General features: G+C 32.3%; 1 protein-coding gene across 3 annotated transcripts; it reads left to right on the top strand.

Annotated features, from left to right (window-relative positions):
- The first annotated feature begins 7,240 nt into the window (after positions 1-7,240).
- LOC115415305 (uncharacterized) lies at positions 7,241-23,900 on the top strand. 3 transcript variants are annotated; one of them, XM_030128828.1, is made up of 7 exons: positions 7,241-7,318; positions 7,419-7,685; positions 14,938-15,234; positions 15,315-15,374; positions 20,954-21,052; positions 23,331-23,383; positions 23,474-23,900. In XM_030128828.1, the coding sequence occupies exons 1-7, from the start codon at positions 7,267-7,269 to the stop codon at positions 23,585-23,587; spliced, it is 942 nt and encodes a 313-aa protein (XP_029984688.1). In that variant the 5' UTR covers positions 7,241-7,266; the 3' UTR covers positions 23,588-23,900. The 3 variants fall into 3 exon arrangements, with proteins under 3 accessions (XP_029984688.1, XP_029984690.1, XP_029984691.1); XM_030128830.1 differs by having other exon boundaries at positions 14,947-15,234; XM_030128831.1 differs by lacking the exon at positions 23,331-23,383 and having other exon boundaries at positions 23,474-23,533.
- The last annotated feature ends 2,733 nt before the right edge of the window (positions 23,901-26,633 follow it).

A 26,633-nucleotide genomic window follows, 5' to 3' on the forward strand; every position in this document is an offset into this window, starting at 1 on the left:
AAAAAAAACACCCTGGAGTGACCCCCCCCCCCCCTTCCCCCTTCCCGGCAAGCCCTCGAAACGCTGCTTTAATTTCATCCTTTTAAGAATCAATTTGATAAATACTAATGGATAAATTATTGAACATATTCTTGTGGGTTATTCCAAGGGTTGCTATGATTAAGCATCAAGTTCTCCTTCAAGACTTATTAGTAAAGCTGTGTGCTGTATATATATTACTTTTATTTAACCAGGAAAAAACCTCATTAAGATTAAAAATGTCTTTTTCAAGAGTGTTCTGGCCAAGACAGCAGCAGAAGTTTCACAAAACTGTAATCACAGCCATAAATCCAGACCAATAATATACATGGAACACAATAAAAGTCTGTTCTAAAACCATTTGCTGGTTATTTTCCATCAGATTGTCCTGACATCTGATAAAATCCTTAATGTTTTTGTGATGCATCAGTCATGCAGCACCCAGGATGATAGATGTATTTATAAAAGCTCGCATGACTCACAAGATATGCAAGTGTTAGAATAATGAGTTAAAACCTGTGTAGTTCTGAGGAATTTGTCCTCATCGCCATCTGCTGACAAATACTAGTAACTGCAAAACATCACAGAATCAAAGTTGCCAAAGTTTTATTTCCAGAGCTGTTACCTGCTTTACTGTTTATTATCAGAGAAACAAAAAAGGAACATTTCTATCTACGGGGCTTTAGATTTGCATTGTAAATTTCAAAGACGATGCTGACTTCACATCAGGCTCTGTTCTCAGAAATCCTCCCACTGGGTTTGTTTTGACATTTCTGGTGTATCACAACTTCACGTCTCCTGACAGGATTCAAAGCAAAGGAAACAGTCAAATCCTTGTCAACACATTTTATCTGAAGTTCAAAGACAGAAAAGGATGCACATAAGCACTGCGCGATCCTGCGAGCCAAAAAGAGATATGAAGATGTCATCTACTGAACACAGTGTTCTACTGTACTACATTTAACCAGATAGTCTTAAAGGTTCTAACCTTTTCTTTTACAGAAAACATATGTTCATAAGTAAATTAAAAATTATCTTCTTGCCGATAAATTGTACCAAAGTATGGTTTAAACACCAGTAAATGCAATTAATGAAGGTGTATATTTAATTTATAAAAACGCATTTTAAAGAATATCATATATGACTACACTGACAAACAGTGGAGATGGAATTAACTGATCTAGTGGCCCACATGGTTAATTCACTATATATATATATATATATATATATATATATATATATATATATATATATATATATATATATATATATATATATATATATATATATGTATGTATATATATATATATATATATATATATATGTGTGTGTGTGTGTATATATATATACACACATATATATATATATATATGTGTATATATATACACACATATATATATATATGTGTGTATATATATACACACATATATATATATATACAGACACACATATATATATAATATACATACACATAATATACATATAATATACATACACATAATATACATATAATATACATACACGTAATATACATATAATATTCATACACATAACATACATATAATAAACTTATAATATACATACACACACTATACATATAATATACATACACATAATATACATATAATATACACACATAATACACATATAATATACATACATATAATATACATATAATATTCATACACATAATATACATATAATATACATGCACATAATATACATATAATATACATATGATATACAAACACATAATATACATATAATATACATACACATAATATACATATAATATACATACACATAATATGCATATAACATATATACATATAATATACATATAATATACATACAATATACATACATATAATATACATTTAATATACATACACATAATATACATATAATATACATACACATAATATACATATAACATATATACATATAATATACATATAATATACAAACACATAATATACATATAATATACATACACATAATATACATATGATATACATACATATAATATACATATAATATATATACATAAATACTCTAAAAAAGGGGAAAAAATAAGCTCCTTTTTCTATCTATCTATCTATCTATCTATCTATCTATCTATCTATCTATCTATCTATCTATCTATCTATCTATCTATCTATCTATCTATCTATCTATCTATCTATCTATCTATCTATCTATCTATCTGCCACTGAGCTGTGTTGTGTTTGTAAATATTATGAAGTCAGATAAAATGAAATTTAATTACAAATTACTTTATTACATGTTTTTTTTCCCTACTTCTTTCCTCTGACAATAAAACTACTTTTTTAAGTTTTGTATTTTAAGCATTTGAGACACATAACACTTAAAGTCTTTAATTAGCAATTGCAACTAATTTTTTTTCTACTAATAAAAAAAAAGAAAAAGAAATAGATAATTCAAACAAAGAAAATATCAGAAATACACATACACTACAGTGTAAACTCAGGGTTGTAAATGAACACACATGTTCATTTCTGTCTCAGATAAAATATGAAACTACAGGTAACATGTGCACAGCATTAAAACACACAAACACCTGACCTCTAGAGTTTCCACAGGTGAAGTCAGTCTTTAGTGTGACTTCCATTAGGGTTTAGTCCATCTTCATCCTCTCATAGATCAACCGCCTGGATTTTTTCTTAAATAATCTTACGATATATTATTCTAAGCTTCCTTCAGCCTATCCTAGAATTTTTCTTTACACTTGGGCAGGTCTTATTGTTGTCTCTTGTTGAGCTTTTATATCAGGGGTGTCAAAGTCATTTTAGTTCAGGGGCCACATTCAGCCCAATATGACCCGAAAAGGGCCGGACCACTAAAATAATAACAGCAGAAAAAAGTAAAATTACATTATAATAATGGTTACGTCTACAAAGTTTGATCAAAAATGTAAATAGCATGAACAGCCTGAAATGTCTTAAAAATATAAGTGCAATTTTAAAAATATTCTGCCTCAGTTTATCATTTACATATGTAAATTACAACTTACAGATCACAGTGGATCTACAAATACACAAAACATTTAGTAACAGGCAGAATATTGGTAGAATTTCAATAACTTCTCTTTAGATATTTCAGGTTGTTCATATTTGTTCAGATTATTCACAAATTTTATGAAAGGATAATTTCTACATGTACAGTAAACATGTTCATGTAATTTTGCTTTTTACACTAAAACACAAAGAAAAAATGGAATTGTCATTATTTATAGGTAGTTATGATAGCATTTTACTGATCTGATCCACTTTAGATCATATTGGTCTGTATGTTTAAACTGAACTAAAATTATTTTAACATCCTTGATTGTGAATATCTTCAGTGTAATTTTTGCATTTCACAAATTCATCCTACAGGCCAGACTGGATCCTTTGTTGGGCCGGCTTCAGTCTGTGGGCCGTATGTTTGATACCTGTGTTCTATAATATGTATATATTATTTTATGATAGTTTTTTTTATATATATATACACAGTCACCGAAAAAATCATTAGACCACCCCTTGTGTTCTTCAATTTCTTTTTCATTTTAATGCCTGGTACAACTAAAGGTACATTTGTTTGGACAAATATAATGATAACAACAAAAATAGCTCATAAGAGTTTAATTTCAGAGCTGATATCTAGACATTTTCCATGTTTTCTTGATAATAACCAAAATCACTTCAGTGGTTACATCAATATCTATGGCATTTTACTGACAAAAACAGTGCTTTTATGCATTCCGTGTTTTGTTTTCTGTCTGTTTTAGTCACATGTTAGTACTTGATTGCATAACCATTGTTTTTAATGACTTTTGAAATGAATAGAAACATTACCTGACTATCTACTAGGTACAATTTTATGTCCGTATTCAAATGTTGTGAGGTATGCTGGGCGATTTTAGCCTCTCTCTACTTTGAATTCTTCATCCCTGCCACCATACTCCATTTTCAGAAGTGGTTATGCTGCCGTTCATGAAATTTCTACCGCTAGCACACGATGCTACAATGTGAAAGCTGCATTTACAATAATGTATAGGCACTTTTCATACACAATTGCACCACGAGTACAATGCCGCCAGTATAATGATAACAACAAAAACAGCTCATAACAGTTTAACCTTTTCATGCATGAATTATGAGAACCTTAGTTGAGTTTTTTTTTTTTCCTGAGTGTTTTTATTTCTCTTTAGGTGTGAAAAAAAAACAATGCAATTGAAATTTTTTTATGAACCTATTTTTCATGGAGTAACAAAAATGTCCACTCAGCTGGACACCATGCATTTAATTTTTGAAGCAAAAAAAACCATGTATTTAAACCCCATCATCAGAAAGTGATAAACTGCGTGAAAACTATGAAATAAAAACATTTTTCATTCAGCTAATCTGATGTTTTCTCACATTTTAACATACTCTAATACTAGTTATTACTAACTTCATGCAGACAATATGCAAAAAAACAACCTTTTTGATTAAGAAAAGTGTTGATTACAGTCTAATAAATATTAGCAATTGATTTAACACGTGACTGGAGATCAGGTTTATCAACTTGGTCTGCAAAGTTACAGTAATGGTATGAATTACAATGTATTATGGGATGGTGCATAAGCGTCCACTGTGTCAGCTGATATGGAACTAAAACAACAAAACCCATGAATATACAAGAGAAGAGCTGGAGAATAACTGTCCACTGTAATGACCAGCATGCATGAAAGGGTTAATGAAGAGCTGATATCTAGACATTTTCCATGGTTTTCTTGATAATAACTAAAATTACTTTAGTTCTTACATCTACAGTTGTCCTCAAAATTATTCATACCCCTGCCATTTTTTGTAACTTTTTGTTTTTGTGATGAAATGAATGAGTTTTGTCAAGTTTGTTTGTGACTTATATGTGATACACAAGTGAGGAAATAAGAACAAGTGATACTTGGAGAAATACTTTATTTCAGGAGTATTTTATTAGAGGATTTCTAAAAAAAATGCCATGTTCAAAATTATTCATACCCTAGGTTTATTAAGTCCAAAGTCTTTTCTTAATAGTCAATAGAGTAGCCTTTTTTCTTGATAATGGTTCCTGTAAGATTCCACAGGTTCTCTTCTGTCTCCTGTGGGGTTTTGGTCCACTCTTCCTGGACCAAAGCCTCCAGCTGGGTCCAGTTGGATGGTTTCCTACCCATCACGCTAGTCTTTGGCTCCCTCCACAGATTCTCTTTATGATTTAGGTCAGAGCTTTGACTGGGTCATGTCCTTGAACCACTACTGCACTACCTTGATGGTATGCTTGGGGTCAGTGTCCTGCTGGGACGTCCAATCAGGACCAATCTAGAGTTTCTCAGCAGACACTTCCACATTGTCATCCAGAATGTTGATATAATCCTCCTTTTTCATGATGCCCTGTATCTTGATGAGGTTCTCGGTGCCACTAGCAGAAAAGCAACCCCATAGCATTATGTTGCCACCACCATGCTTGATGGTTGGGGCTGTGTTCAGCTTGCGTTCTTCTCCTTGCTTCCTTCAGATGCAGTCAACATCCATGTGGCCAAACAACTCCATCTTTGTTTCATCAAATCACTGGATTGATGACCAAAAGCTTGGATCTTGGTTAAGAAGAGCTCTAGGAAATGCCAGATGAGCCTCCTGATGTTTCATCCTGAGTCATGCCATCTTCCTGTGTCTACATCCATGGAGAACTCCTTTGTGCAATACTGGCTGGATGGCTGTCTGTGATACCTTCATACCTCGGTTATTTTGGTGGCAACATAATGCTATGGTTATAACCTATAATGCTAGGATGCTTCTCTGCTAGTGGCACTGGAAACCTCATGAAGTTACAAGGCATCATGAATTTAACATAATTATATCAACGTCCTGGATGACAGCGTGAAAGTGCTGAGAAACTCTAGACTGGTCCTGACTGGACGTCCCAGCAGGACACTGACCCCAAGCATACCACCAAGGTAGTGCAGTAGTGGTTCAAGGACATGACCCAGTCAAAGTCCTAACCTAAATCATTTAGAGGATCTGTGGAGGGAGCTAAAGACCAGAGTGATGGGTTGGAGACCATCCAACTGGACCCAGCTGGAGGCTTTGGTCCAGGAAGAGTGGACCAAAACCCCACAGGAGACAGAAGAGAACCTGTGGACACTTACAGGAAGCATTATCAAGAAAAAAGGCTACTCTATTGACTATTAAGAAAAGACTTTGGACTTAATAAACCTGGGGTATGAATAATTTTGAACATGGCGTTTTTTAGAAATCCTCTAATAAAATACTCCTGAAATAAAGTATTTCTCCAAGTATCACTTGTTCTTATTTCCTCACTTGTGTATCACATATAAGTCACAAACAAACTTGACAAAACTCATTCATTTCATCACAAAAACAAAAAGTTACGAAAAATGGCAGGGGTATGAATAATTTTGAGGACGACTGTATATCTATGGCATTGTACTGACAAAAACAGTGCTTTTAGGCATTCCATATTTTCTTTACACTTAATAAGAATAAATACAGTCGCGAAAATAATTATTCGACCATCCCTTGTTTTCTTCAATTTCTTGTTCATTTTAATGCCTGGTACAACTAAAGGTACATTTGTTTGGACAAATATAATGATAACAACAAAAACAGCTCATAAGAGTTTAATTTCAGAGCTGATATCTAGACATTTTCCATGTTTTCTTGATAATAACCATAAACACTTCAGTTCTTACATCAGTAGCTATGGCATTGTACTGACAAAAACAGTGCTTTTAGGCATTCAGTGTTTTCTTTTCTGTCTGTTTTAGTCACATGATACACACACATACATATGATACAGTACTTGATTGCATAACCATTGTTTTTGATGACTTTTGATGATCTAATAATTTTTTCCGCGACTGTATATTTTCTGTGCATATTTAATGTATATTCCAATTGGACACAGTCATTATAACATTACATATTAATAAACCTAATGGTGGCCTCAAACCTTCTTGCAGTCATGTATTTTCAGATATTTAATATAAATCCAGTGCCAAACTCAAACCTTTTATTTGTACGAGGTATATGGATAAAACCTTGACATTGGACCGAGAGCTGATGAGACTTTTCTGAACATGCAGGTCAAGGATGTTGGTAAATGCAGGAAGTGACACGTCTGTTTGCCAACATTATAACAGTACAACACAGAACCACAGAACCACAAAAGTACATTTGCAAGGTGAACACATTTTCAGGCAGGATGGCTCACATTGCGATGGCATTGCTGTTGCTGCTTCCTTTTATTACAAATGGTAAGATCATATTTGACAAATTTGAAGAAACATTATCAGTGTTAGAACAAATATGAATATTATATAAAATGCAATTCATTTGACCCTCTCTATTTTCTAGGTACAAATGGGGCAGATGACTGGATATTAGCAGAAAGGCGATACAACATAAGGTATCCATGTGGAGGGTTGGTTTGCTTTCATTTGTGGGAGATCAGTACAAAGACAACAAGTGATTACATTGGAGTCATTACTAATGGAGAAATGCAGACGGCACAATCAGACAATGAGATATCCAAATGCACCCTGCCGGTAGAAAGTCTGAAACGTGAGGATGCTGGACATGATATCTGCAAACGAAACTCAAAACTGTCATTTCCTGTCCACAGTGAGTACTCTATTAATAATGATAATAATAATAATAATAATAATAATAATAATAATAATAATAATAATAAACTTTATTTGTATAGCACCTTTCATACAGAAATTGTAGCCCAAAGTGCTTCACATTGATTGAAAAAATACAATATTAAAATACATTAAGATTTGATTATACATCAAGAAATAAAATGAAATTTGAGAGAAATACAATAAAATAAAAATAAAAACAGCGCACATTAAAATATTTGATTATGCATAGAATTTTTGAAGTGCAAGAAATAAGATGAAATTTGAAATACAATAAAATAAAAAAATAAAAACAGAAATACAATAAAATAAAATAAAAATAAAAACAGCGCACATTCCTGGTTCCTGAATTGTGACCCCATTTTTATCTCCTTTCAAAGGCTAATGAGAATAAAAATGTTTTTAATTTGGTTTTAAATATATTCAGTGAATTGGTTAAACTTGTATTACTGTGTTGGAAAAACTGTGCAAGTAGTAGTAGTAGTAGTAGTAGTAGTAGTTTATTTCGAGCACATAGAATCATCAGACAACAAAGAATCATAAAACATGGTCAAAAAAATAAATCAATACAATTTTTCTGCGCTTGAAAAGGAGTGGGTGATTTCTTCTGATTTTTATAGATTTCTGCAGTTGAGAAGTTATTTGATGTCACATAAAGAATGGTCACTTCTTCCAACACAAGCCACTGACTTGGAAAAGTTTTTCATAAAGATCGTGAAAGAAGATAAATGTGACAAGATTGTGTCACATCTTTACAAATGCTTACATTTGAATATATCGGGGAGTACTCTTCAGGTAAAGGAGAAGTGGGAACTAGAAATGAATGTTGTGATTGGAGACCAAGAATGGGAACAATTGTGTGAAAATGGACACAAACTGACTAGCAGCCCAACATGGAAAGAGTTTATTTGGAAAGTGAACGTTAGATATTTTAAAACCCCATTTATTATTTCTAAATTTGACAAAACTAAAACAAATTTATGCTGGAGACATTGTGGACAAATTGGAGATCACACACATTTTTTGGGATTGTCCAAAACTTAAATCTTTCTGGGAGGGAATTAGAGGGGAACTTTCTAAAATACTACACACTTAGATTGAATTTGACCCACTGATTTTTATCTTTGGAGTGCTCCCTGCTAATTTTTTTTAAATAAGGATAAAGAATATCTTTTGAAAATTCTTGTTTTGGTTGCAAAAAAAAAGATAACTGTATCCTGGTATAAACCACTTCTTCCAACAATAAATCAGTGGAAGGAAAGAATTGTGAGGGTCTATACAATGGAAAAAATAACAGCAAAGCTAAACCTTACCACTGATTTGTTCAAGAAGAGGTGGAATCCTTTGATAATCCATTTGGATTTGATATTGTAGCATTTGAGAGTCTGGCGCTGGGGGGATATTATTTGTATTTTTATGTAAGTATTAAAATAATTGTAGGCAGATATATTAGGTATGCAAATAAGACCTTGTAACAGTACACTGATTTGAGGTACCAGTTTGCCGAGAAGTTATGTTAATTTGTTTATTTATTTATTTATTTTTTTTTATGTTATAAGAGATATGTAGCTTTCTACATTAAGAATATGTAAGGATTATACATATTGTAAGGCTTGAAATATGAATAAAATTTTGTTAAAAAAAAAAAAAAAAAAGAAAAGGAGTGGGAAGAAGTATAACTTATTGACTCCCACCCCCTTTTGACAAACTAATAATCAAACTAGATCAGCTTCCTTTACTTTGTTAACACACATTTTTACCTCCGCCAAGGAGGTTATGTTTTTGCCAGGGTTTGTTTGTTTGTTTGTTTGTCTGTTTGTTTGTTTGTCTGTCCTTTAGTGTGCAACATAACTCAAAAAGTTATGGACGGATTTGAATGAAATTTTCAGGGTTTGTTGGAAATGGATGAGGAAGAAAGGATTAAATTTTGGTGGTGATCAGGGGTGGGGGGGCCCACGGGGGGGGGGGGGGGCACTGATCAGCCTTGGCGGAGGTCTGCGCTCTCCGAGTGCTTCTAGTCCTCTGTATGTTTTTTTACAATAACACAAAACATCCATACAAACCATTCATACATCTTTCTTGAAGGGGTGGAACTGGATTTAATCAGAGAGTTCAAGTACCTCAGATTAACCGTAGACCCAACGTTAACATTTAACCCTTTCATGGATACTGGTCACTACAGTGGACAGTTATTCCAAGCTGTTCTCTTGTATATTTATGGATTTTTTTGTTTTAGTTCCATATCAGCCAACACAGTGGACACTTATTCAACATCCCATAATACACTGCAATTCATACTATTACTATAACTTTGCTGTTCTTGATAAACCTGATCTGCAGCCACATTTTTAAGTGTAAATCAGTTGTTATTTGTTGGACAAAAAGAGGTTTTTTTGCATATTATATGAGGTACTAACTAGCATTAGAGTATGTTAAAATGTGAGAAAACATCAAATTAGCAGCCTTAAAAATGTTTTTATTTCATTGTTTTCATTTTACTTTCTGATATTGGGTTTTAAATACATATTTCTTTACTTAAAAAATTAAATGCATGGACATTTTTGTAACTCCAGGAAAAAACAAAAATAAACTTGATCGCAATTTTTTTTTATGCTTAAGGAGGTATAAAAACACTCCAGACAAAAAATCTTGACTAAGGTTCTCATAATTCATGCATGAAAGGATTAAACAACACATAAAGCAACTGAAGAAGACAGTAAATTTTAATGTGCAAAATTTTAAACAAGTCAGACCCTTCTTGACCCTACATGCTGCTAAGATGTTTTTACACTCCATGATTTTCTCTCATATTGAAAACTGTTTAACTTCCTGGTCACTTGCTGCTGGCACAACACTCAAACCCATAGAATCACTTTTTAAGAAAGCCATAAAAATATTTGATTAAAAAAAAAAAAAAAAAAAAACATTTAATTTTCACCACTGCATTATTTTAGATAAATATAAATTTCTTAATTTTAATAATTTTGTGAATTTTAAAAATGCTTGCCTGATATATAAAGTCTTGCATGGACTTGCCCCTCCTCCCTTGACAGATTTGATCAAATCCCGCTCTGTCAGTGGGATGGTCACCAGGGCCACAGCTCCAGGAGACTGTGAGGTGCCACGCAGGCGTACTACATTTGGACAGACTACACTTTCAGTCACTGGGACTGAATATTGGAACAGTTTACCGCTCAACATAAGAGACTCACAATCATATTCCTCCTTCAAATCACAACTTAAACATTGGATGAAGGAAAACCAAGCCTGTGACCATCAGGAGATCATCCTCACTGTGTTGTTCTGTGTGTTTTTAGGATGTTTTGCATTTCTGTCTACTGTCTTTTTATGATGTCTTTTACGATATTTTGCCTTTTTGTCAACTGTCTTTCTTGTCACCTGCCTATGGACTACAGTTGGAAATTAACACTGCTGCTACAATTTGGCGTATTTACAGCTGCACTTGTTGTAGATGTTCATTAATATGCACTGTCCCTATTAAATAAAATAAATAAATTCATATACACTTTTCAGTCACCTCACATACAATCAGATTTGCATAATCAACCGTTTTTAATATTAACTATATTACTTATATGCACTTTAAATATTTACTCCAAATACAATGATCAATAAATATGATAGTATGTTCTCATCATGATAACCAATTAACTACAATAATATCTTATTTTATGCATACTTCTATAATGTTCTATATTTTGTTTTTATAGTGCAGGGCTGTCAAACTCATTTTAGTTCAGGGGCCACATTCACCCCAACATGATCTCAAGTGGGCCGGACCAGTAAAATAATACCAGTGGAAAAAAGTAAAATCATATTATGATCATGTTTACATCTACAACGTTTCCTTAAAAATCTGAATAACATCAACAACTTGAAATGTCTTAAGAAAAACAACTGCAATTTTAACAATATTCTGCAGCAGTTTATCATTTACACATGTGTGTTACAACTTATATTACACTTACAAATACACAAAATATTTATTAAGAGGCATTAAAATTAAAAAATAAAATTGCATTTACTTTTCTTAAGACATTTCAGGTTCATATTTGTTCAGGTTTTTCACATTTTTTGGGAAAGGATAGTTTGTTCATGTAAACATTTTTGGTGTAATTTTATTTTTTTACACAAAAACAAAGATAAAATCTGCAGTTGTCATTATTTAAAGGTTATTATGATAATATTTTACTGGTTCTGACCCAATTGAGATCATTTAATTACTTCTAATAACTTACTAATCACTTAATTTTCTTATAGATTTCAGTTCCCTTTAAATTATAATTACTTTGCCTGGGCTCAAACATCTCCTGTAGACTGTAGGGGAGCATATGGTCATGGGCTTTATACATTATAATAAGAGTATTAAGGTCAACAAGATTGTGTAGTTTTAGAGCACAGGTGTCAAACATGCGGCCCAGGGACCAAATCCGGCGGGCCAAAGAGTCCAATCTGGCCCCTAGGATGAATTAGTGAAATGTAAAAATTACACTAAAGATATTAACAATCAATAGTGTAAAAATCATTTTTATTCAGGTTCCACATACAGACCAATTAGATCTCAATTGGGTCAGGTCAGTAAGGCAGTATCATCATAACCTATAAATAATGACAACTGCAGATTTCATCGTTGTTTTAGTGAAAAAAAAAGTCAAATTACATGAAAATGTTTACATTAACAAACTATCCTTCTGTGAAAAATATGAATAAGCTCAACAAATATGAATCACCTGAAATGTCTTAAGAGAAGTAAATGCAATTTCACCGATATTATACCTGGTACTATATATTTTGTGTATTTGTAATTGTCATGTAAGTTGTAACGCACATGTGTAAATGATAAACTGATAAACTGAGGCAGAATATTGTTAAAATTGCACTTGTTTTTCTTAAGACATTTCAAGTTGTTCATGTTATTCAGATTTTTAAGGAAACGTTGTAGATGTAAAAATTATCATAATATAATTTGACTTTTTTCACTGTTATTATTTTACTGGTCCGGCCCACTTTAGATCATATTAGGGTGAAAGTGGCCCCTGAACTAAAATGAGTTTAACACCCCTGTTTTAGAGCATTTAATTTGATAAATAAGGGATTTGTTGGAGCTAAGTACTGTGGGTTGATTGACAAGTCGAATTGCCTTTTTTTGAAGTAAGAATATAGAATTAATATTTGATTTATAATTGTTACCCCATATCGCTGCACAATAGTTCAGATATGGAAGAACAAGAGAATTGTACAATATATGGAGAGATTTCTGATTTAGAAGGTTTTTGGTTTTATACATTATAGCAGGGGTGTCAAACTCATTTTAGTTCAGGGGCCATGTTCAGCTAAATTGGATCTGCAGTGGGCCGGACCAGAAAAATAATAACAAAATAATTTATAAATATTTGACAACTCCAAATTTTTGTCTTTGTTTTAGTGTAAAAAAAAAACATTAAATTATGAAAATACTTACTTTTATAAACTATCCCAAAAAAAAAAAAAACCTGAAAAAGATGAAATTTAAATTTAAAAAATGTAAGAAAATTTAGTGCAATTTTAACAATATTATTCCTCAACTTCTCATTTGTTCATGTCCATTATGGATCAGATCTACAAAGACTAAACTAAACACTGAGGAAACTGGCAGAAAAAATGTTTAAATTGTGCTTAATTTTCTTTAGACATTTCAGGTTCATCATATTTCATCAGGTTATTCACATTTTAGTGTTACAGAATAGTTTGTAAATGTAAATATTTTCATAGTTTTATGTTATTTTTTGCACTAAAACAAAGAAAGAAAAAAAAGCTCTTAATTCTAGATTTTTTTTTTTTTTTGGCTTCATTCTAGATTTTTTTTTTACTTAATTGAAGATTTTTTTGGCTTAATTCAGGATTTTTTGCAAATTTTGAGATTTTTTTTTTTTTTTTTTGGCTTAATTGAAGAATTTTTTACTTAATTGAAGATTTTTTTTTTTACTTAATTGAAGATTTTTTTTTTTTTTTTTGGCTTAATTCAAGATTTTTTCCTTAATTCAAGATAATTGCTTTGTTTTTTTTTTTTTTGCTTAATTCAATTCAAGACTGTAGAATTTTTGCACTTGGCAAAAACATCCCAGGGGCCGGACTGGACCCTTTGGTGGGCCGCATTTGGCCCCCATGCTGCATGTTTGACACCCCTGCATTATAGCAATACTTTTGGCTATTTTTGATCTAAGTAAGTTTACATGCTTTTTCCAATTTAACTGGTCATCAATTACAATGCCTAAAACTTTTGTTGCCGACACTCTTTCAATTTCAGTTTCCTTAATTCTAATTGAAAAAAAAAAAAAAAAAAAAAGAAAAAAATGAAATTTAGATTAAAAAAATGTAAGAAAATTTAGTGCAATTATTCCTCAACTTCTCATTTGTCCATGTGCATTATGGATCAGATCTACAAAGACACTAAACACTGAGGAACAGGCAGAAAAAATGTTTAAATTGTGCTTAATTTTCTTTAGACATTTCAGGTTCTTCATATTTGTTCAGGTTATTCATATTTTATTGTTACAGGATAGTTTGTAAATGTAAATATTTTCATCATTTAATGTTATTTTTTTTGCACTAAAACACAGAAAAAAAACTAAGTTGTTAATTCTAGATTTTTTTGGCCAAATTCAAGATTTTTTTTTACTTATTTGAAGATTTTTTTTTTTTTTTTTTTTTGGCTTAATTCTAGATTTTTTTTTTTTTTTTTTACTTAATTGAATATTTTTTTTGGCTTAATTCATGATTTTTTTTGCTAAATTTGAGATTCTTTTTGGCTTAATTGAAGATTTTTTTTTTACTTAACTGAAGATTTTAATTTTTTTTTTGGCTTAATTCAAAATTTTTTCCTTAATTCAAGCTAATTTTTTTTTTTTTTTTTTTTTTTTGCTTAATTCAGTTCAAACTGTGGAATAATTGCACTTGGCAAAAACATCCCAGGGGCTGGACTGGACCCTTTGGTGGGCCGCATGTTTGACATCCCTGCATTGTAGTAATACTTTTGGTTATTTTTGATCTAAGTAAGTTTACATGCTTTTTCCAATTTAACTGGTCATCAGTTATAATGCCTAAAAATTTTGTTGCAGACACTCTTTCAATTTCAGTTTCCTTAATTCTAATTTTAACTAGTTTTTTTTATTTTTCCTTTCACCAAAAATAATATATTAAAACAAGTTTCTTTCTTTCATCTCTGTCAGCAAACCCAGAGTTGAACGTAACGCCTGTAAAAGCCATGTCGCTGCAGTGTGTTCTGCTCACTGATGTGCGGGACACAAGGTGTTTCACGCAGCAGTTTGAACAGATCAGCCTGAGGTGGGTCGATGAAGACGACGTGCCCGTACAAGTCAACTCCCAGTATGACCTGAAACAGCAGTCAGACTGTGATGTAACGCTGACGGTCAACCTGCAAAGTCCTGGAAAGAGGAGGTTTAAATGCCAGGCCAGCGTGGGTGATCAAACCTGGACTTCAGAGGAGGTTCTGATCACATTCCCAGGTTTGTGTTTCTGATCCGTATCAGTCGACTCCACAGTGTCGGATGTAAAAGGATTAACTGTGCTGCTCTTGATTTTACAGATGTCAAACAGAAAGGAAGAGGACTTGTTATTAACTCGTATCCGGACCCTCCACCGCAAGGTAACTTACTGATACACAGGAAACACTTGATTTTATTTATTTATTTATTTAGAACATGCAAAGAAACAAAATAAAACAAAACAAAATAAAACATTTAAATGGACAGAATCTATCTTCAAGGACATACAAGTCTGAATTTTGCATGGTCAAAAAGGAGTAGGAAGAAGTAGAAACTTATTTAATCCTACCCCTCAGTGTTTTTACACCTTTATCACTATACTATACAATACTATTTTCCTAATTTTAGCATCGAACCACAACAAATACATAATGCAGTAACTGAATTAAACACAACAATATGTTCATGGCAGTACAGTCATAGAAACAGACTCAACAATTCAACCATTTTCTTCAATAATTACAGCAGATTTATCAGTACAACGTCATCCATAAACAAACAGGCCTCATTAACCCTTTCATGCATGAATTATGAGAACCTTAGTCAATATTTTTTTCTTGAGTGTTTTTATTCCTCTTTAGGCATAAAAAAAGCAATGTAATTGATTTTTTTGTTGTTGTTTTTTTTCTTTTTATGAACCTATTTTTCATGGAGTTACAAAAATGTCCACTCAGCCGGACACCATGCATTTAATTTTTGCAGCAAAGAAACATGTATTTAAAACTCATAATCAGAAAGTGATATACTGTGTGAAAACTATGACATGAAAACATTTTTAATGAGTGCTAATCATATGTTTTCTCACATTTTTTTCATACTCTAATATTAGTTATAACTCATTTCATTTCCTGAGACCCAGGAAATTGACAACTTTAGCACTTTTACATTAAAAAATTGTCTTGATTGGAAACTGCATAATGCAACAGTTTTTTTCAGATACATTTTAAAAATTATTTTTATTAATTGATTGATTTTTTTCATGGAATATCCTTTGCAATGGACAGTATTTTTTTTAAGTTAAACTGTCAAACTTTTGTCCCCTACAGAGGACAAAATGCATTGCTGTGTCTCAGGAGGATATGCAAAAAAAACCCAAAAACTTTTTGTTTCAGTAAACTGTTAATTACAGTCTAATAACAATTAGCAATTTATTTACACTAAAACATGTTACTGCAGATCAGGTTTATCAAGAGCAGCAAAGTTACAATAATTGTATGAATTGCAGTGTTTGGGATGGTGCATAAGCTCTACTAAGTTGGCTGATCTGGAACTAAAACAACAAAACCCATGAATAAACAATAGAACAGCTGTAGAATAACCGTCCATTGTAGTGACCACTATGCATGAAAGGGGTAAATACTGTACCTCTTAAGAATCAATTCTTTATATCTTTTTTTAAACTGAATTATGTTTGATATTTGTTTTTATCTCCAAACACAATTTGTTCCACAATTTTACTCTACAGGTGGTGATACAGAAACTTTTTAACATAGTTCGTACTTTATGAATCTTTAAATAAAATTTTCCCCTTAAATCATAGACTCCCTCTCTTTCACAAAACATTTCTTGAATATTATCCGGCAGTAAGTTATTTTTTGCTTTATACATTATTTGAATAGTTTTGAATTCCACAAGGTCAATGAGTTTTAAAGTTTTAGTTTGTAAAAATAGTGGATTTGTGTGTTCACGAAAACCAACATTGCTCTTTTTTGCAGTATAAAAAGTCTTTGTAATGAACTTGTATATGTACTGTGTGTATATGTGTTAACTATGCTATGTTATGATCTTAGAAGTCAAATATATAATATAAAATGTGTGAACAATAGAAAAAAGACAAATCCACTCTGAAGAAGGCCTCATGAAATAAAGGCTTTTTACAGTTTCTAATTTTTCCAACCAAGTGAGTGCCTGGAATTTTGTCTTTTTTCTGTGTTCATGCCCTCTCCATGAGCACCTCTGGTTTGTCTAATACAGTGGTTCCCAACCTTTTTGGCTCGTGACCCCATTTTAACATCACAAATTTCTGGCAACCCCAGATATTCAAAACTGAGACTTTTTTTTTTTTTTTTTTTAATAAAATTAATTTCTTTTTGATCATGTAATAGTTTGCTATGCTGTGTTGCAAATAAACATTAATTTTAGACATATTTAGTCTATATAATGTATATTATTGAGGACAGAGGTAGTAAAGCCAGGTGTAGATTACTGCACAAAGTGAGAATTTTATTTTCCTTGGTCAGGATATGTACAGTCAGTCCAGCTTGGATTTACAAGGCTGACAATTAATACTGAACAAACTATGAATTATGAAAGAGCTGCAGCATCTGAAACTGACCACAATGAACATTTGAAAGATAAACAGAACCACAGTGCTTCAGTTTCAGACTCACAGTTTGTCATGTCTTTTATGGATTGGGATTGTCACCATATATTTTTATTAGTAAGTTTTTATTTTTATTTTTATCAATCACTAGAAATTTCAGGCGACCCCAAGTGGGATCCCGACCCCAAGTTTGAAAATAACTGGTCTAATACCAGTAGCTCCCTATGAATTTTCTTTTTTTTTTTTGTCTTTTGAATGTAAAATATGTGTTGTAATGAGAGCACATCTTCATTTCTCAGTCTCAGAGACAACAAAACAGTGCAGTCAGCATATGCACATCAGCATTAAAACACCAGAACAATCTGATCTATATGCCTAAAAGTCAGTATTTTAGTGTGACTTTTTGAATTTAGTCCATCTAGATCTCTCTTGAATCAACTGTCTGAACGTTTCCTTATATGATCTTGTGTTATATTCGTCCAAGTTTCTGTTTTTCTTTACACTCCGGCTGCTTTTATTCTTTTCTTCATCCAGATGTTCTTGTCGAGCTTCTATACCATTCATATTTATTTTTAAAGAAAATGTTTATTTTTAGTGCTATTTACTGTACATATTTAACCAATAAAGACCCAAACATCCACTTGCGACCAAAATCAGTTACTAATATAAAATGTTTAATACCTGTTGGTCCACTAATTCTATCAATCCATGTAAATAACTGATGTAAAATACAGTTTATCATCTTTTCATAGAATGCAAGAAATGAAAATACATGGGTGTTAATGTGATAGAAAGACAGACAGACAGGGATGGCAGATGGGAAAGTTGTTCCACAGACTTTATAATTATCCGACTTTGCAGAAGTGTAACTGGAGACCTGCACTGCCTGAACATACATCTTTGAGAATAATTAGTAGTGATTTTTTGTAGATAATCAATATAATATGAGCCCATAACCCATAAAGACCCAAACAGCCACTGGTAACCAAAACTGTTTAATGCCTTAATACCACGAATCCTATCAATACATGTAAATAATTGGTCGTCTTTTCATGGTCATCAGATATGACCCATTTGGACGTTCAGAGGCTCCGTGGTTACCGTGGAAACACCGTCATCTTCTACAACATTGAGGAGTTTGATAACTGACAGTGGATGGAGACACTTGGTTTATGTTCAGTGAATGATATATTTTACTGAAAAAGTCAGGTTTTTTTTTGTTTTCCATGTTTCTGAAATAATAACCCTCATCTTTAATCTGGGCTTTTATGGATCTCTACATAATCAATAAATTAACCCATAAAGATCCAAACATTTACCACTGACCAAAACTATCTACTGATCTAAACTGTTTAATACCTGTTGATCCACTTGTCCTTTCAATCCATGTAAATAATTGGTGTAAAATATAGTTATTCATCTTTTCATCGTCATCAGATATGACCCATTTGGACGTTCAAATGCTCTGTAGTTACCATGGAAACACTGTCATCTTTTACAACATTGATTCACCAGTAAAACCCATGGAATTGGATAAATGACAGTGGACATACACACTGGGTTTATGTTCAATTAATGATGTATTTTATGGAGAAAGTCCCCTTTTCTTTTGTTTTCTTTGTTTTAGATGTAAGAAAGCTCAAGTTTCTTCTGAGCTTTTATGAACATCTATATGATCAGTGGATTAAATTTAGGAAAATACCTGATGTTTACCGAAAAAACACAAAATACAGATGATTATGTCATAATAAACTGTGATAAATTTACATTTATGCATTTGGGAGACACTTTTTTCCAAAGTGACTTAGATGGGAAAACCAATCAATCAATCAATCAATCAATCAATCAAATTTTATTTATATAACAGCACCAAATCATAACAAATGTTATCTCATGACACTTTACATACAGAGTTGGTCAAAACCAGACTCTAAGCCAATTTACAGAAACCAAACAGTATCAAAATCATTTAAGAAAAGTTAAACAAAGAGAAAAAAAAATATTTTGGAACTGCTACTAAAGTAACACTGGGTCTTTATGGGTTAAATATAGAGAAATGGGTGATTTTCACTTAAAAAATGCAAATTATACAGCATAATATTAGAATAAATGGTAATACATTGCTTAAAAAAGGTGAAAATTAGAGAAAAATTCATTAGGGAACCGCCACAAAAGTAGCTCTGGGTCTTTCTGGGTTAATGTATACTTCATTTGCACATGTATTGGAACACTGAGAATACATATGCATGGTCATTATAGCATGATTTTTCTCACAGTAGTGTATTTTCATATCTTTAACCCTTTCATGTATAAATTATGAGAACATTTAACAAGATATTGTTTTCTTTATTCCTCTGTGGGCATCAAAAACACAATGCATTTTTTTTTTTTTTTTTTTTTTTTATGAAGCTATTTTTCATGGACTTGCAAAAATGTCCACCAAGCTGGACACCATGTGTTTAATTTTTGAAGCAAAGAAAAATGTATTTACTGATATACTGTGTGAAAACTATGAAATAAAAACATTAAATGCTGCTAATTTGATGTTTTCTCACATTTTAACATACACTACAAACAAAAAGTTATGGATATTTTTAATTTTTGGGCTATTTTTTTTAAGTTGGGATTTTTGCACAATGCTTGTTACTATTTTTTGTGTGAATTGAATTTTAAAAAAAATTATTGACCAGGCATAGTTTTATTTACAAATGGCAAAAATGACAAAAAAAATGACAAAAAAAAAAAAAGAAATATCCTTAACTTTTTGTTTGTAGTGTACTTTAATACTAGTCATTACTCACTTCATGGAGATAATATGCCAAAAAAAAAAAAAAAACAAACTTTTGTTGTTAATTACAGTCTAATAACAATAACAAGGAATTGATTTACACTTGAACATGTTAGATCAGGTTTATCAAGAACAGCAAAGTTACAGTAATGTTTTCAATGTCAGTGTATGGGATGGTGCATAGGCGTCCACTGTGTTGGCTGATATGAAAGTAAAACAATAAAATCCATGAATATACAAGAGAACAGCTGGAGAATAACTGTCCACTGTAGTGAGCACTATGCATGAAAGGGTTAATACAGAAACATCCAGCGTCAAAGTGAATCCTCAGTGACTTTAACTTCCTTTGCTGTTTATCAAACCTTTGTGTGAGTTGCATGAACATGAGTTTAAAAGTAGAATAAATAACATCAAAAGTGTGCTAACTAAATTAACTGTGGACAGTACAAACTGACACACTCCAGCCTGTTGTTTCTTAAATCAATATATCAGATTCAGGATTAATTTCATGTGGAATATTGTGGAAAAAAAACCTGCATGACTTAAATAACGGTCGTTTTGATTCTTAGGTGCCAACCAGGATGCGATTGGGGTGGCTGTGGGGGTGGTGGCGTGTGTGGTGTTGACAGCGGGGGCTGTACTTTTTGTTGTGAACAAAAGAAAAGCAAGTAAGTGTCGCAGATCTGTAGGTAGGGTGTGGTGAAATTGCTACGGTGGGATATTGTCACATAGCGCTACATACTATAGCACATAAGGTCAAATGCATATGTGCCTCCTTATGCAACTAGTCCTTTCAGACGCTGGCGTGCTTAGGATGTGCCAATACCCTAAGTTCTGTTTTTACTGTTCCTCACGTGATGGAAACTATTTTGCAAAGGTTAATGGTTTACCGCAGACATTTAATGTAACACTTTGTACACATCTGGGCCCGTATTCCAAAAGATTCTTAGTGCAAAGAGTTGCTCCTAGTGGCCAAATTCTACGAAAATTCTTTAAATCATGATGTTTTCTTAGAATTTCCCCTAAATCCTAGTAAAGATAAAAGCTATTCCTAAAGAATCCTAACCCTTAAGAGAGCTCCTAAGGTGAGATCTGTTCAGAGCAGGGAAGAGGACTTTTAAGGGGCTGAGGAGTTCCCTAAGCAGAGGACAAAATGGCCGACGGAAGAGGCAGGAGGGATATTCTGCAAACACTGGATGACAGTGAATTAATTAAATGCAACAGATTGGGTTGTGCAGGAGTCATATTTGTGGTTGATCTCATTAGAGATGCACTTACTTCTCCAACCCAGCGCCACAATGCAACACCACCTGAAATGAAAATCATCACAACACTGAGGGATTTGGCAACAGGGAAAATGCAACAATGCAGCAGTGGTGACGTGGGTCTGTCACAACCTCCTGAGGCCGGTCAGCAATCACAGACATTGATGAAAGCTGAGCCATTTTACCCTCATTAATACCAAATTGAGTTGAAATGTTGAAAGTTGAAAGTGCAAAAATTACCAGCAAGCCAATTAATATGAGCAAATAAATATAAGTATCACTATGTGAATACTGTGCAAGTGAGCCTGAGTTTTTTCACACATTTTGTAGGATAATTTTAAAGTATAGCTGACTATTCATTTAACAGATATTTTCTTTTATGTGAAATATTATTTACAATTACACAGTCTTCATAGGATTAGATTCTAGGATTAAGTTTATCGATTAGAGCAGGGGTGTCAAACTCATTTCAGTTCAGGGGCCACATTCAGCCTAATATGATTTAAAGTGGGCCGGACCAGTAAAATATTATAATAAATAATAGGATAATAACTTTTGAATGAAAAAAGTAAAATTCCCTAATGAAAATGTTTAAATCTACGAATTGTACTCGAACAACCTGAAAATTGTTAAGTAAAATAAGTGTAATGTTAACAATATTATGCCTTAGTTTATCATTTATACATGTGAATACCAACTTAGAGATCACAGTGGATCTACAAATACACAAAACATTAAATAACAGGCAGAATATAATTAAAATTCCACATACTTCTCTTAAGAGATTATTCACATTTTTTATATTAAAGGTTAGTCTGTAATTGTAAACATTTTTGTGTAATTTAACTTTTTTTTTTTTTACACTAAAACAATGACAAAAATTTACAGTTTTCGTTATTTATAGGTTGTTATGATAGCGTTTTACTGGTCTGATCCACTTTAGACTGAACTGACCTAGAATGACTGTTAATATCTTCTTCCTCTCTTAAGAGATTTCAGATATTCACTTTTTTTTTTTTTTTTTTTTTTTTTTTTTATAAAAGGCCAGTCTGTAAATGTAAATATTCTTGTGTAATATAAGTTTTTTACACTAAAACAAAGAGAAAAAAAATTGCACTTTTCATAATTTATAGGTTATTATGACAGTATTTTACTGGTCTGATTATTTTTAGATTGAAATGACCTAAAATAATTTTAACATCCTTGACTGTTAATATCTTCATTGTCATTTCTGCTTTTCACAAATTCATCCCAGGGGCCGAATTGAACCCTTTGGCGGGCCGGATTTGGCCCTCGGGCTGCATGTTTGACACCTGTGGATTAGAGGGTCCATCCCTTGCCCATTATCACCAAAAGTATATTTTTTCTAGCTTTTAGGATCAACCAATCACAGCTTTTGAAGTGATGACTCATACCTAGCAACGGGGTCAACCACACCTCCTCACTAAGATAGGAATTCCTGTCCATTCCTTGCTCAGAGTTCTCTGAGAGTGTTCTGGAATCACTCCTAAACTAAGACTCCTTGCTTGGAATTTTTAGGTTCAGTTAGGAGCTCTGTGAGAGGATTCTCAGAATCTTTAGGAATACGGGCCCTGATTGTTCTAAAATGATCCACACAGAACTGAACATCTCTACCATTGCCTTATATTCTATTTTTTTTTTTTTTTTTTTTATATTTCAGACAACCTAATGAATCAGTCTAATGAATCATGTTACTCAAGCAGCGCCAACGACGTGAGTTAATTCTCATAAAAAAACATGAAGAACAAAATCCTAGCCTGATGGAATTCCACTTTAAATGTTTATATTTCTGTGTGTTTGCAGGTTATGGATGAAGATGACGTCGTCTATGCTGAGGTGACAGTCCCTCTTGGCTTGGACAGACCCTGGGGTCCTGTCTGTGAGTCCACTGAATACGCCTGTGTCCGATACGCTTAAGTCTACAGCCAACATTTACCCTGCAATGTGTGTGTTTTCTTTGTCCTGCTGCTTAAAGTGTGTATTTTTCATTTATTTTTTTACTCAAATGTTTATTGCGAACTGTCTTATAAGATATTATACAAGACATCAACTATACAAAGTACACTGTTCTCTTTTTTTTAACCCTTTCATGCCCAAATTATGACAACCAGTCAAGAATTTTTTCTTTCCTCTTGTTTTTAGGCATGAAAAAAAAGCAATTGAGTTTTTTTTTAATGAAGTTACAAAAATATCCATGTGTTTAATTTTTGAAGTAAAGAAACGTGTTTAAAACCCATTATCAGAAAGTGAGATAAAAACAAATGAAAAGATTTTAGTCCTACTAATCTGATGTTTTCTCACATTTTAACATATTCTACTGCTAGTTATAACTCCCTTCATGGAGGTAATATGCAAAAAAAAAACTTCTTGTCTAACAAATAACAATTGATTTACACTAAAACATGTTAGTGCAGATCAGGTTCATCAAGAACAGCAAAGTTACAGTAATGGGATGAACTACAGTGTATGGGATGATGTATAAGCGTCCACTGTGTTGGCTGATATGAACTAAAACAACAAAACCCATGAATAATAAACAAGAGAATAGCTGGAGAATAGCTGTCCACTGTAGTGACCACTATGCATGAAAGGACGAAAAAGAAGAGAAAAGAAAAGGGTATCAATAATGATCATTAAAAGGAGGAGAGAGAGGGGAAAAAAAGATAGTATAAGTAAATTAAATAAGTACGTAAAAAAAAAATGGATAGTAAAAATGATATTGACAAGCCTGTACATTTAGCCAACCACACTTTCAGGAAACAAGACAAGAAAAAACAAAAAAAGGGGGATGCATAAATACATTTATATGTATACACACAAGGCAAGACATCATTCATAGTCATAATACAATGAGAGAAGAAGAAAGAGAGAGAAAAAAAAGGACCTAACAGTGCACATGTACATTTAATATTAAGATATTCAGCTACAAAAGGCAACCATGAACTTAAGAGTAGCACAGAAAAAAAAAAAAAAAAACTTGAGGGGAGAGAGTTAGTACCATCTTCTATGTTCAGTCAAAGTCAGGTTTGCTAAGGTTATATATGTAATCCAAGGCGCCCAACAAGTTTTAAAGTTCTCTTGCTCAAGTCGTAAAGAAAATGTGAGTTTTTCCATCACAAAAATTTCGTGGATCACGGCTATCCAATTTTCGAATGTAGGAGCTTCAGCAGACATCCATCTCCTGGTGAGTGTTTTCTTACTTGCTAACAATAGGACGTTAAATATATATTTGTGAGATGAACCCAGAACATCTGATCTCAAGACCAAATATACAGTTTCAAATTTGAATGGGAATTATACTTTAAATATCTTTTCCATAGTTAAGTGTGTATTTTAACCCTTTCATGCATGAATTGTGAGAACCTTAATCAAGATTTATTTTCTTGAGTGTTTTTATTCCTCTTTAGGCATGAAAAAAAACAAACAATGCAATTGAAAATTTTGTTACGAATCTATTTTTCATGGAGTTCCAAAAATGTCCATGCAGTTTGACACCATGCATTTGATTTTTGAAGCAAAAAAACACCTATTTACTGATACATCACTTGAAAACTATGAAACAATAATAAAAAATAAATAAATAAATTACTGCTTCTAATCTGTTTTCTCACATTTTAACACACTCTAATACTACTCATTACTCACCTTGTGGAGATTATATGCAAAAAAAAAAAGTATGTTTAGTAAAAAAACAACAACAAAAAAACAAACACTGTTTAATAATAATAACAAGCAATTGATTTACATTCAAACATGTTACTGCAGATCAGGTTTATCAAGAACAGTAAAGTTACAATAATGGTGTGAATTGGAGCATATGGGATGATGCAGAAGTATCCGCTGTGTTGGCTGATATGGAACTAAAACAACAAATCCCATGAATATACAAGAGAACAGCTGGAGAATAGCTGTCCACTGGAGTGACCACTATCCATGAAAGGGTTAATGTAGTTTCTCTCTATTCACTTTGCTGTTCAAGTCATTTAAAAGTATCTAACCTCAACATTCAGCACTTTAGTGTTGAAAAACAGATTTTTCTACCTCACATTCCACCGTTCTTGTATTCATATCACTGTATATGTGCTTCACCTTTACTATAAGCAGAATGACACAACGTACTTTACATGTTTGCATGGAAATAAAGGAGGTCGCTCCTTTTTTTTGTTCAAATCTTTAATAAATCAGTCATCACTTCTCACTTCCCTGTCTATCTTCAAGAAGCTCTTGAAGACCTCCTGTCCTTGCACTTTCAAACATTCCATTTTGAATGTATTATTATTTTTATTCTATTGTTTTACTTGGTATTTTTTTTTCTCACTGTTTTAAATGTACAACCGTTTTTATGTCTTTTTAATCAATTGTTGTATTTTAGTCTACAATTTAGCTTTTTTATTCTCCTGTACGACATTGTTTTTTAATTGTACAGCTGTTTTATGTCTTTAATCTATTCTTGTATTTTATTCTATTATTTTATTATGGTTTTTATTTCTTCTTCTGTACAGCACTTTGGTCCACTGTGGTTATTTTAAAGTGCTTTACAAAAGAAGTAGAGAGAGAAAGCTTAATTGTTAATCTTCCCCTGTAAGTGACTTTGGAAAAAAGCATCTGCCAAATGCATGAATGTAATGGAAATGTAAATAAAAACACCTCAAAATAGTAACTGATCAAGTGTCTATTTTTAAAGTAACATTTGCACATGTTCACTTGTACTGCATTGGAAATGGAATTGTTTTTAAGGTTGAATCATTCACAAATCTTAGGTGATATGGATGAGTATATTCATTTATACTCAGAGTTATATGACTTTGACTGACTGTCAATGTAAAAAAAAAAAAAAAAAAAAAAAAAGAAAGAAAGAAAGAAAAATCAAAATCTTAGTTATTTCCAGTATGTGGTGAAAAAGCAGCCACACAATCCAAAGAACACAGGACTAACTGAGTAAATACCTGAGTGCTCATACACT

The sequence above is a fragment of the Sphaeramia orbicularis genome, chromosome 24 (assembly GCF_902148855.1).
Source record: "Sphaeramia orbicularis chromosome 24, fSphaOr1.1, whole genome shotgun sequence".
NCBI classification, from domain to species: Eukaryota; Metazoa; Chordata; class Actinopteri; order Kurtiformes; family Apogonidae; genus Sphaeramia; species Sphaeramia orbicularis.

Bases quoted from the DNA above. Each gene is read 5' to 3' on its own strand.
- LOC115415305 (XM_030128828.1), top strand. From the start codon at position 7,267: ATGGCTCACATTGCGATGGCATTGCTGTTGCTGCTTCCTTTTATTACA. The intron at 7,686-14,937 runs GTGAGTACTCTA...CATCTCTGTCAG, and splicing joins ACTGTCATTTCCTGTCCACA to CAAACCCAGAGTTGAACGTA. The intron at 15,235-15,314 runs GTTTGTGTTTCT...TTGATTTTACAG, and splicing joins GGTTCTGATCACATTCCCAG to ATGTCAAACAGAAAGGAAGA.